At 45.8% G+C, this 12,926-nt stretch overlaps 1 protein-coding gene across 7 annotated transcripts in view; it reads right to left on the bottom strand.

Annotated features, from left to right (window-relative positions):
- Nucleotides 1-58: 58 nt before the first annotated feature.
- The window catches only part of SEPTIN6 (septin 6), a 32,150-nt gene continuing 19,282 nt past the window's right edge, over nucleotides 59-12,926 (bottom strand). Inside the window, exons 6-12 of one of the 7 annotated variants that reach the window (XM_074882218.1) lie at nucleotides 10,034-10,130; nucleotides 9,603-9,771; nucleotides 8,967-9,099; nucleotides 8,123-8,313; nucleotides 7,338-7,557; nucleotides 6,135-6,178; nucleotides 2,556-3,653 (exon numbers count right to left, since the gene is read on the bottom strand). In XM_074882218.1, coding sequence (XP_074738319.1) covers nucleotides 7,467-7,557; nucleotides 8,123-8,313; nucleotides 8,967-9,099; nucleotides 9,603-9,771; nucleotides 10,034-10,130 — 681 coding nt within the window. In that variant the 3' untranslated portion in view covers nucleotides 2,556-3,653; nucleotides 6,135-6,178; nucleotides 7,338-7,466. Of the gene's footprint in view, nucleotides 1,029-2,274; nucleotides 2,501-2,555; nucleotides 6,179-7,337; nucleotides 7,558-8,122; nucleotides 8,314-8,966; nucleotides 9,100-9,602; nucleotides 9,772-10,033; nucleotides 10,131-12,926 lie in introns of those variants that run through there. The other 6 variants (XM_074882217.1, XM_074882219.1, XM_074882224.1 and 3 more) reach the window with 6 other exon arrangements.

Here is a 12,926-nt window from a genome sequence, read left to right as displayed (position 1 = left end):
TGCGAAGCCCTTCAGCCCCGGGCCGGACGCGGGAGCAGCAAACACGACAGCACGCACGCAGGCTTTCGTATTTTTTATTTAAAATTTACATTAAAGTTAGAAAGGTATCAGCCTAAACAGTGCTGGTTCTGCAATGTTTGTCATGTAAATATAGAACTCGGTGCAGTTCTCACGCACTTCCATTTGTAAAAAGGACACAAAAGCGGGAGGGGGGAGAGAAGATCCCAGCTGGGAGCAGCATGCAGGGAGCGGAGCAGGGCAGGACGGAGGCGCGAGAGGCGCGAGGGCTGGCTCCAGCACGCTCTAAGGACACTGCACCCTACTCACGGGGGATTTGGATGGAGCGCTATTATACCAGCTGCCAGCATCGCCTCTCCCTCCTGCTACTGCTAAACTTTTTCTAACTTTTAAGACCAAGAGGAGGGAAAAAAAAAAAAAGTACCACTCAAGCCACATCCACCAGCTAATGGAGCTTATTTAATAAGGTGGGGAGACACAGGAGGACACCAATGAAAACACACAGTTGTTCTTACTTTATTTCTTTGTTAAAATTAAATATTTTGTGGCTGCCAACAGAGCAAATTGCACCATGTTCATATTTCCTTTTACTCTGAATGCACAGTTTCCAAAACCAATCATCAACAGCTTATTGAAAATATTCCTTAGGCTTCAACACCTCATGGAAGCCCATGACATTTATATTATTAAAGACAAAATTAGAAAAAAAATATGCCCATAACAATGTTTGAAAATGTATTCGCTACATCGTTAGTCCAAACATGACATTTCTGTTGCTCTTCAAAATCCCAGGTAAACCAGTTCCCCTGTATGACCCTGTCTTGTCACACAAATTACAAGACACTTCAATTTTAGATACCATGCAAGTCAGTAAAAGAGCTTCTTTCCAAGACACTAACACTGAAGATTTGTTTCCCCCCCTCCCCAGACATAAGACCCTTAAACTCTTCTAGAAGTGGCAGTCTTCTCCCTCAGACCCAGTGCAGCTGGCGAAGACAGATTAAAAAAAGCTACAGAGAGAGAAAAGGGAAAAAAGAGAAAAAACAGAAGATTAGCAAAAAAGAGAAAGACATTCAAAAAGCAGGAAAAAGAGATGCAACACGAAAACAGCTGACAGGAGAGATGGAACCTCCTTGTGGTACCTCAACTACTTCAAGGAAAACACACAAGTAAAAACCTTTTTTCTTTAAAGTCTTTAAAAAGAGTTTACATATCTTTAAATAACATTCTAATAAGGCAAACGTCAAGGAAGAACAGCCAGTGACCTGCAATATGTTTAAAAAAAGCCACATTAAATGGTTCTTTTAGCAGATAATCTAGAAATCATTGACAGACTGATGTTGACCGGTTTTGGGAGCAGGCCAACATTTGACAATAGAGGAGGCAGTAAATACTCAAATTATTTTAACTTGCTTAAAAAAAAACCAAACCACAAACCAGTCAAAGACTTGTATGGGAAATAAAATTGTATTTATGGTGAAACAGAATACCTGAGAAAATATATTGCAATCAAGAGTTTTAACTGCCTTAACTGCTGGAAACAGAGGCCAGACCGCTGTCGGATCTGGGTTACTGTGTAAGGTTTGCTGCTGCCACGAGCAGCTGGCCAGACTAACATGTTTTATGCAGAAACTGTTTGTGAGGCTTTAGCATCATCCAGACTACCTTTCTGGTAAAATTCTCAGCAGCAGCTTGCACTAAAACCAGCATTAGCTATCACAGCTAGGTCTAAGGTGTGCTTATCTTCCAAAAACCCAGGATTTGAAGGGGTTTTGTTGAAACTATTTGGCAGCATGCATCCTGATCTTTCAGCAGGGTCAGGACGTGTGGATTCACCCCCACACAGAGACCTTAGCCTGCACACAGTGCGACTGAAGGATCAGGGTCACAACAAGCAAGGCTGAAATGGAAATGAGGATTACACGCTAGTCTTCAGGTAGCATGAATTAGCAAAAGAAAAAATAAAAGCAAATAAAAAGAGATAGATGATGTCATGAAAATGACACCAAGTATAAAGAGAAAAGAGGTTTTTTTATCTCTCAACTATGCGATAATTAACCTAAGGTGGTGTTGTCATTTTAACGTCACCAATAAATACATTTAAACTGCGTTGTTATTTCGCCAGCAAAAATAACTCACAGAACTTATTCCCACATCCCTTATTCATCTGGGGAGAGGGATCAGGAGAAAGGGGAATCCATTAATTGTAGGGAAAAAAAAAAGATTGTAGGATTTAAAGTTGCAGCATCCAAAACCTTGTTTAGGACTAATTTTACATTGTTTAATAAAAGCAATAACCACCAGTACATAGTAAAGACAGAATCACAATGAGGATATAGGAGAGAGCAAGGGTAACACCATGGAAAGGTCACAGCTGAAATGCTGTCACGTTTTATTAGACCCTCCGATTTAACAAGTAAATGAAGGTCCATTCCAGCCCATTGTATTCAGGGGTAATTACTCAGTACAGAGCCATGGGTTACTGTAAAAGAAGGGCAAAGAAAACAAAAAACAAAAGAAGTAAATGTTAACCAGAATTCACTGTCTGATGAAGTCTTTATTTAAAAACAAAACTCATCCAGAAATACACAGAGAAGACACCTGTGGGCAAACCACAGTTGCACTTGGCCAGAGTGAACTCCCGGCCCCAGTGAGCAAAACACCCTCCTTTTTAGTGCAAATCTTGCCGTAAAACAAGGCTTTTGCTGTATAGAAAATATGAGAAGCAACCTGCCAGCATCTGTACACTTCTAAACAGATGCCAAATAAAAAAAAAGGTAATACTTTTTGCATTAAAACCAGAAGTTGTTGGAATCACTGAGAAGAAAGTCAAAAGAAACATCATGGTCTTTCTTCACAAACACTGATATGTACAGCAAGGTGACCAGCTTTCCCTGAGATTGGATCCAGGATGTGCATCCAGGCCAGCACACTGAGAGGGAGACAAGGCAAGAGATCCTTCGTGACCCCTGCAGCATTCAGAGAACACTTAGTTGCAAACCGTGGATCCAAGTTTGAGAATCCCCCAAGCCTGGGGACTAGAGGTCTGGACTCAGGCCCACGCCTGTGAGGATGTCAGGTTTTGCAAAAAGTCCTTTAAAATTGAGTCACACACGGCAGCACAGTGCGGGATAACGGGGGGTTAGATACAGCAAATTAAAAAAGGGAAGAGGGCAGCCAGTCTCTTGAGACAGCACGTCCCACCCCATGGCAGCACCGGGTTGCATTCGCAGCGGTCCCACGATGGGGGCGAAACACACACCACCAAGCAGCTGTGCTCTCTTACCATGCAGCCCTCACACAAAATGGAGGGAGAGACAAAGAGCCGAGCAACTGAGAAGAGGGGACACTAGCCCTGCGCGCGCCCGGCAGCCCGCTGCTGCCCCGAGGGGAGAGGTATCAGCAATGAGCATCGCTTGCCAGTTCCACGTGGGCTACTGCCGAGTTCTTCACAAGAACAACCATAACCCAGAACAGCCAAGGGTGCGGACTCTTGCTTAAAACAAAATGGTGAGCGCAGGAAGGGAGCAATGAGTAAAGGTGAGCAAACAGGCACAATGGCATAGCTGCGTGTTAACCGAATGTGGGGGCATTCGCTTCTGGTGTGAAGGGAAAGGTTCTACAGGAAACCCGAACTGAAAATGAAAGAAAAAGGCAGATTAATGGTTTTATGGATTAATGACAAAAACCAAAATAAGAATATGTTTTCTAACACACACAACAAAAGAAGTGTTGCTAAGCGTTAATAAGGTTTAATTTGATTACAAAACATGCTTTATGCAGACGCACACATGCATACACACACACACGCTCAGCAGTGGGATGAACCAAATTTATTTTCTAAAACAATCCTTCCACAGTTTTGCAAGCTACAGGCCTCATCAACTGTGACTTGTTTGTATCCTTGCAAAACAGTGGAGCCCTGCAATACTTTATGGATCAATATGGAGAGTATTTTTCTGAATTCTGGAAAAGTACCATATATACATATTTAATTTAGCAAGGACAAATGCCCATTGAAAAAGGCACTGTCTGCATTTGTATAGCGGGAACAAAGAACTTAATTTGATTCAAAGCCCAGCACACAACAGTGTACAGTTATGAGGACTGCCAAAAGCAATCCAAAACCAACAGAAATCAGTAATGTTCACTCTAACTGCACTTTAGCCGTGCCTTCGTACTCAGCACCAGAATGAACACTGTTATTCTTTGAGCTTATTTTTCCACATTCAGAGCCTGATAAGCAGAGAATTGTTCTTTTCATTGTTTTACAGTTACCGTTGGCAGCAGAGACATTCATTCAATTGGACTGCTCAAGACAACTGCAAGCTCCAGTTCGAGTCAGTGCAAGACCCTTCTGAAGCTCTTCTGTTAAGTGGAACATCCCATTGAAATTAAATTCAAATGCCTCTCACTGACAGCGTAATGTTTACTTGCTTTTCCATTTCCCTTGGTGAAGCTAAGAGTGAAGGAATCCTGGAATCAGCTTTTCCCTGTTTAAGGGCAGACCGTAAGTTAGTTTGGACTGTATCCTGGAGAGAATGTAAATCCTAGCTTTGTCTGCAGGGAAGGGTGGACTCGAGGCTGAGTTTTTAGGGTGTTTTATAGTTAAGTGGTGCTGTTCCGACAGGTTCCTTCTCCAAGAGACCTGAGCACCTCAGCCTGGGGTGCTGCCACCCTTCCCTTGGATAATGAGTACTGCTGCTCTGTCAAGACAACTGGCATTCCTGTGGGAACTTTCTTCTTCCTCTCACCAGAGAATCAACAGCAAATTAAAAAGGCTCAATTAAACACACTCACTGTCATTAGCAGTTTAACTAATAATCCTAATAAGGATGCTGCTCTCCTGCCAGGCAGGTGCATTTCTTGCACAACTTTGTTTAAATGAGCCTTCATTTTACAATAGATGCTGGCAGTTCACACTGCAGACACCTGCTTACGGCCAGGTTTGTTAACCCTTTCAGGCAACCTTATCTGTTCCACAAGCCTGCCCATGACTATGTGGCCACCTTACATCCCTGCTTACATGAAGGCAGAGACACTCTGGACAGAATCACAGCAACGGGAGCAGAGCAGACAGACTCACAGCGTAACACCACTGACAGGGCTCTGCTCCAGCAGGAGCTCTCCACACCTTGGCAAAACTCCTCGGAAACTCAGATGCTGGCCTTATTCAGGGGTAAAGTGCTCTGGCAGGCTTTCATACAGCCCTCTTCTACCACTAGCCTTACCCTAGCCGTGGGCACACTTGGCATGGCTCCCAGCAGTGTGGGTCTGTGTCTGTCTGCTACAACTGAACACCCAATCCACGGGTGACCCATTTGACTTAAAAACGTCATAAAGTCTCTCAGTCTATCTTCAGAGCCTTCATTATTTGCTAAATGCTCAGTCCATCATCTCTTGTGGTTTTGGACAATCGACTATAATCAGTTAGCAGGTTTGGTTACTTGGTAGTAGCTTCTTTAGAGCCCCCTCATACACACATACACACACTCATACGCACACACGGTTTGGTGGTTCTCTGGTGCTTTGGGACAATGGAAAGCTCTACGTCTGGCAGATTTTGCCATCTGTTAATATGTGAAGATGGGGATAGAAACTCGTCTTGCATCTACCTTCACCTGTACTGTAACCACAAGTTAACACTACAACTTGGAGGGGTGGGAGGGAAGGAAGAGAAAGGGAGAAGACATTTTCATGGCTAGCTGGGTTCTATCATCAGCACCACATCTCCATAGCAATTGTTGCCATAGTATCAACATGGCCTACATGATTAAAGAATTTATTTCTAAGGGAAACGAAGTAAAGAAAACTGAGCCAAGAAAGTGCTGGGAAGGTTGAAAAGGAACAGGACCTAACCCTTATTTTTCTACGTTTCATGTCCCAATACTGAGTCTCTCTGCGTTTTACTTTGCAGAACCTTTAAATACAAACTTCATTGCATCCTTTTTCTACAACTGCATACGTAGAGAGAGACTGGTAGAGCATGTATAGAAGGGTAAAAGCAGAGGAAGAGAGAGATAATACTTATAGGCTTGTGCACTTGCACAGGGTCTGCTTTTTTAGGAACTGTAACTGATCCCACTGTGAGGTCTATATTAGTTAATGACGCTTACCAGGACAATGTGCCTCATGCACCATGCAGCCAAACAGCAGCTAACTGTAAAACAGCATACATGTAAGAGCTAATAAACGATGACAATGATGTAACAACATAAAAAAATCAACAGAAACCAAGTCATGATTAGTGCAAATTACAGAGCTTGGGTTTAAAAGAATCACCTGGGAAAGAAAAAGGCTGGTGTACTGCCAGCCACTAGTAAACAAGATACAATTAAGCTACAGCTTGTGAAATTCATGGATTGTTAGAGATATTTATGATCTAAATACTGAAATGAATTGTTAAGGACAATTGGAGAAGTTAGAGTAAAGAAAGCAGCACCATTTCTAACACAGCTATCTTCCTGGAGGAGAGAGAGGTCGAACACCTTCCCAAGCCTTACTCAAGCACTGATCTATCTCTTTCATGGAGTTTTCTGTGCCTTTCTGTGTCCTTAACCGCCAAGGACGGTACCAATGCTTTTCCATATGAACGTGCTTGGTGTCAAGGAGCTCTTCTCAGATCAGAACTGCTTCTAGGAACAAGAGTGCAACTTGGGCCACAGCAACTAATTGCTCATACTATAGAGCATGTTGTCTCCCTTTTCTGCGCTCCTGACCCTGACTGATCTCAGGGCTGAAGTCTGCAGATGTCCGAGGGCTCTAAGCAAGAAAGAACTCAGCTGTGTGTTCCTCACAGTCCAGGCTGGGGAGAGAAGTCTGTCCCCAGTCAGTCTCAGGCTCCTCAGCATGGAAAGATAATAAAACCCCCGAAGGTAATTCAAAAGAGCAAATCAAAATACACAGTGGAAAAAGGAACGGACAAGTGAGAAAAGGGCAGCACTAATTGCTCATTGCAAAAGAATGTTGACACTGAAGCAGCTCCAGCTAAAAACTAAAAGACTAAACCAGAATCTTGTTCTGGCTATTGGGTTTTTCCTCTCCTGTCTCATTTGATTCCAAGCTTAGCAGTTAAGGGATATCTTCTGTGACAAACAGTCCTGTCAGCTCTTTGGGCACATGCCTTATTGTTCATATTAACAGCAATTCTCCACGTGCTTAAGACTGTATAGCGCAGGCAAGATTTACTCGGGATTTGCCCCAGGGATGTGCAGAGAGGGGATTATGGCAGTGGTATAGAAACCAGACCCTTGTTTATCTGCACACTGCTCTTTGTACACAGGCTAAGGTGGCACAGCATTCTGTTTCGGGAAACATACCACAGTGAGAAGAAAAGAAACTGCTCACTGCTAGGTGAGCCGGGAGGACTGTTTCAGCTGTTCAGCTGGTTGCTCTTGAGCAACTGCATAGCATTAGGAGCCTGGCATGGCCACTGCAGACAGCCCAGATCACAGGACCCTGATGAGGGGCTGGATCCTGTCACACCAGTTCCTGGCACGGAGAACTCCTGCTAAAGCCATGCAGTATCTCTCACTATTCCTGTGGAAGGCAAAAAGCCAATTTAGAGCTGGAGAAGAGTACTAGCACTAACAAGGAGGTATGGCCTGTCCCCTGATTTTGCTGCCTTACATCTTGCAGATTCCAGAATTCATGACTATTAGTCTCCCTGAATAATTTCCACAGTGTAAGCTTTTTCCCAACCTAAACAAATAAGACCCTTGCGACAGAACACGCTCCTCTCTGGGGTACCGGGACATCCCTGCTACCCACACACCCTAGCCTTGGCAGCCAGTATTGTTCTACTTCATTATAAATACTGACAGACCAAGGGAGGAGCACAGAATCTTGGGGAATAAAAACAAGTTCAGCCTCTCCCATGCTATCAGCAAGCAATGAGGGAGGTTAGCACTGCTCCCTGCTCTTCAGGATGACTGCTAAAGGTAAAATGCTTCCAGCTACTGCTCAGCCTTACTAGGCATTAAATCTGGCTGCAAACCTGCCCCTGATAAGGACTGGATAGGTTGGGAAAGAGATACGAACACCCAGAAAAATCATAAAGGAGAACCATTACCAAAAAGAAAATACCACTGGGTTAGCAACTTACTTTTTTCTTTCCTTATCTCTTTTAAGGGTTTGCGATCCTCCAGCCTGCTGAGCCTGAGATTGGAGCAATTCAGCTGCTGTTTTCCTTTGTTTGAATGCATTTACTTCATCATCCAGAGACTTCTTCTTATCCTCCAGCTTCTTTTTTTCATCCTGATGTAACTTCTTCAGGCGATCAAACTTTTCGTGCAGCTAGAGCGAAAGGAGAGAGGTGAGCATGACCCAGCACTACCAGATAATTCTGTTCACAGGAAAAGAGAAAGATGGAAGGATTGCATAAGATCCGCTGGTTTCTACATCATTTCTAGCCCCGAGTCGATGCTGCCTAGACAAAGGGCAGGGAACAGTCTACTTCCACAACAGCTTACAAACCAGGCAGTGTTCTAGTGATGCACCATTGCACAGATTAATAATAGAGGATTGGGAGAATGCAATTGTAAAAAAAAAATTAATCCACTTCCAGGAGTCTCTGCCTTATTCCTCTTTAAAGGTCAGTAAATTACTGGATTTTTCACAATGCTAAAGAAGTTGTATGGGTATACTTTTTACATAACAAGCTTATATCAGGGGCTATTTCTCTCCTTGAATTTTGCCACACTGCAACTCTTCATCAGAATCAAGACCATGTCACTTTCATGGTGCACTAAGTTGTACACTACAAGCACTGTGATCTAGTTTTACCCTACAGGATGAACAATTTAATGTTCTCAGGACCCCAAGTTAAACTTTAGACTTCTCAATAAGTCCTAAACCACACTCTGCAGAAAGTGCTTTGGCAGCAGCTACCTACTCGGGAGCGGCTCTATCACTCACAACCATGAAGAGACAAGTACTGCAGTCTTCACCTCTTTTTCAGCCTCCTTCAGCTCTGCTTCTTTTTCCTTGACCCTCTGGACAAACATTTGCCTCATTGCCTCTTCCTTTTTCTGCAGTTCCCCCAGAAACTCATTTCTTTTCGCTTCATAAGTTTCTTGTAAGCTAAAAGGAAAGGAAAGTCCAGTGATATGACTTGGGACAAACTCTGCTTCCCCCAAGTCTCTGAAGTCAGGCCCTCACCACGAATATTGCTTGCCCACAGCACATTTGCTACTCACCCACCCACGTGTGCCCAAGGTCTTCTTTATCCAACCGTTTCTGGGGTCTGCAGCTCTTGCACTTTTCTGTATGCTAAATGTTGGGCAATTCAAAGAGACCAGCTGGCAACAAACACTAGTTCAGAGGGACACTGCTGTATCTCTGCAGCACAGACATTTCTACTCCTATACTTGCAGTTTCACAGTCAATCCTGCACACACTCTCTGTGTTTTTACCTTCCCTCACTCAGCCAGCACCTTTGCTGGAGTCTGGATTTATCTGACCTGGCAGGTTTTCTTGCTACATTGGTTCTTTACAGGCTATCTCAAGGACACACAAATACACACACACGCAGTTCATCCACAAATGTCTCCCTTGAGCTCTCCTGTCCCCTCCAGGGATCCCACCTGAAGGGTTTGCTGTCTGGATCGGTGTCCTTGAAACCCATCTCTTCCAGCTTACATCGCCGGTACAGCTCATAGTGGCGTGTGTGGGTCTGTTCGCGAAGGTCTTCCATATTCACGCGGATCAGCATCTCCCGCAGTTTCACAAAGTCACAGTGAGCTTCATTCTCCACTATAAGACATGATAAGGAGTAAGATGGGGGCAGAAACAGAGGTCTCTTCCCACATTCCCCACCTGTCTACTCCTCCAACAGGTTTAACAGCCCTTCTGAGCAGAGAAAACTGTCACTATAGACCTGCACGAGGACTTAACAAAGGATAACTCCCAGTAAGATACTAAAGTCCAGCAGGCTCCTGCTCCTCTTATGAGAGCCCACCGTCTTCTGGAAGAAGTGTCATCATTCATACCATGAAAATCCCAGGGCTCAACTCACCCTGCACTGTGCCCCAGGGGTACTGACGAGCTTTCATCATTTTGTTTCCTATTTTCAGCTCCTCTGTGCTCCCGATCACTGCAAACGGCAAGTGGGCCTGGAACACATTTAATGATACCCAAGTTAGTCCCTCTCAACTCTGGCTGACTTGCCAGCACACAGAGATTAGCATAGCCACTGAGCAAGACAGTCATTATGCACACACTAATCTCAGGGAGTCTAGTCACTGGCCACTAGCCCAAGACAAGGAGGGAGAAGGGAGGGTCCTTTTTTGGAAACCTTGTTAGTGCTACCACTCTATATCCTCTACCTGGCTGATCCTCCCAGCCACAGGGTCTCAGGTGAGGTGAGCCAGTGCAAGACTAGCATCAGAATGACAGCTCGAACAACGTGCTGCGCGGCTCTGACTGCGGTGCTGTCCCGGGGGCTTGCCGTGGCTGAGGAGAACATCTGCACAAGCACAGAAGCAGTAAGAGGTCTCAGAGCCTTCTTTATTTTATCCCCCCACCACTCCCTCAGCTCACACTGGAGCACAAGACAACTTGCTCTAGCAGATCATGAGATCAAAATCCCTCTTCACCTCCACAGTAACAGCTTTTTCCTCCCCGCCTGCTTCACCCCTGGTGAGGAAGGGCTGAACACGTCCCTGCACCATCCACATATGCCCCGAGGTCCGCCCCAGGCTTTGCTGGGAAGGACCTCTGCATTCCCTGGGGCTGGGCTGAGCCTGCCCCATCCTAACACTCCATAGTGCCCCACACTTCCTGCCGCTGTGTTTGGGTTCACCCTCAGCACCCCCTCTCCCAAGTCCCACAGCACTCCTTTATCAAAACTGGTTCTGAGAAACCCAAAGGAGTGCCAATGACTTTATAAGAAGCTCATGATGTTAATGCTACGCACAGCCACTGCTAGGTGGCTGCATAGCTAGAGGACAAAGGAGGCCAAATCCAGGGATCACACCCATGGGGAGGGATCCTGGGGACAGCAGAGCTGTACTGCTAACTCAGCTGTGCCTTGTTACACTCTTCAAGCCCAGATGCACACTCCACAGAGTACAGTTGTTACAAGTACCTGAAGGCTGACTAAGAACAAGAGGGATCTGCTTGTCAAACTCAGAAATAAAAAATAGTCACTTCTTAGTAAAAAAGAAACTTTTTGCCTTCTGCAGAGAGACAAAGAGATTTGCCCAGTGCAAGCTCAGCAGAGTTGGAATAGAAACACTCCCAACACCTCTCTGGGCTCACAAGACCTCACCTTATGCTCCCCTCATTCCCCAAACTCAGGCAGGCAAGCAAACCCCCCAGACACTGCTATTGTACTTTGTTGCATTTATCTGTTGTGCAATAAATGAGATCTCTCCCCACCTCCACTTGCTCCTGGGAACTACACTACATTCTGCCGAGCAGCGTAGTGCAACGTTTCAGCACTTAAAAATAAAGTTGCCAGCTCCCTGCACCCACCCCGTCTGCTGAGTTTTGTGCAGTGACATTTGTTAGTTAGAGCTTTTAAAGTGCACTGAGTTCTGGGCAATTAAAAGGGCTCCAGAAAGCCAACTATATGGAACAACAGTGACCCTGGATTGCTCTCAAGAGCAGGTAGTGAAGTTTTAATTCCACAGGTTATCTGAAAACTTGGACAAGTTCATGACAGCTGGTACAAGCAAAGATTTCAGAGATGATGTTTTCTGCTTTCGGAGTGTGGTTCATACAGTCAAATTGCAGATACAGCAAAACTGCCTGCAAGCACTCACAAAGACGGGCTCTTCAGCTTTTATTCCCTGGCCTCCCAGCTCTTGCATGGGACACACAGAGCATAAGCGGGGCTGGTGGTCAGCCTGAGGGGGCCACCCCAAGCCACGTAAAGGCTCTGTGCACTGGGACCTCCTGGGTTGCTCTCCATGCCAAGTTACCTTTGCAACCACACCGACACGCCAGCGCCTGGAGAGACACGGGCCAGCATGGAGCTGTGCCTGCTCTGCACAGGGTAAGTTCCCAGCAGGAGAGGCCAAGCAGCAGAAAAAGGAAAGTGGTCTCCCAGGCTGAAGGAATCTAATTTTCAGCAGAAGGCTGTCTAATTGCAAAGGGCAGGGGATACAAAACACTGGAGGAGAAGGAAACAAAGCTGTCCCAACTGAACAGCCTCTGTACTTCAACAGGAGTTGTAGGAGTGGTAGTAGCCAGCTTTTAGAGGAATAATTTGTCACCTCGCTTCTACAAGCTGTATTTTTTCCTGCCTTTCAAGACAGGCCACACACAAGCAGCAGCACTATCCACAAACACTTCTGAACATGGGGTCAGGAAGAACTGTCAGCAGTCCCTGCAGAGCAGGTCACTGCCTCTCCACAGGCTGCAAACAGGCCTTGCATGTCCCATGGCATCCTGTTGTGCAGCCACTGTCAGGCAGCCTGACCGGGGAGGGGGCAAGCAGAGACCCCAGGGCTGAGCAAGGGCCACATGCCACTTTCGGCTGTTCTGGGAGGAACTGGAGACATCACACCAACGGGACATGCTGCCTACTGCCAGGCACTGGCTGAGCTCCTCACTACGGGATGCACTGAAACTGGTCTGTACCTATGTCCAACTGCTGGAAACTCTGGAACGCCCCAGGTACTAAACCCCACAAATGCCTTCTCTGCAGGTCTACACAGTGCTATTTCTAGAGGAAAAACCACTGCAGTTCTGTGGCACCTGAGGTTTCAGGGCAGCTGCTTCCCCTCCAGGACACAGGATCAGGTGAATGTTTGCTAGTGGCAATGTGCTCCCCACTGGTGACCCTCTCCTCCACAGCACACCGGAGCTGCCTACTTCTCTCCTCTTCCCATCCTTCTGGGTGAGTACTTCCAGACCTCCCTGTTGGCTTCTTCAGACTGTCCATGAGGAGCATCCCATGGTCA

Source organism: Strix uralensis, chromosome 13, assembly GCF_047716275.1.
Source record: "Strix uralensis isolate ZFMK-TIS-50842 chromosome 13, bStrUra1, whole genome shotgun sequence".
Taxonomy (NCBI): domain Eukaryota; kingdom Metazoa; phylum Chordata; class Aves; order Strigiformes; family Strigidae; genus Strix; species Strix uralensis.
Note: the sequence above shows the minus strand (reverse complement) of the source record. Positions and strands in the feature narration are given on the sequence as shown.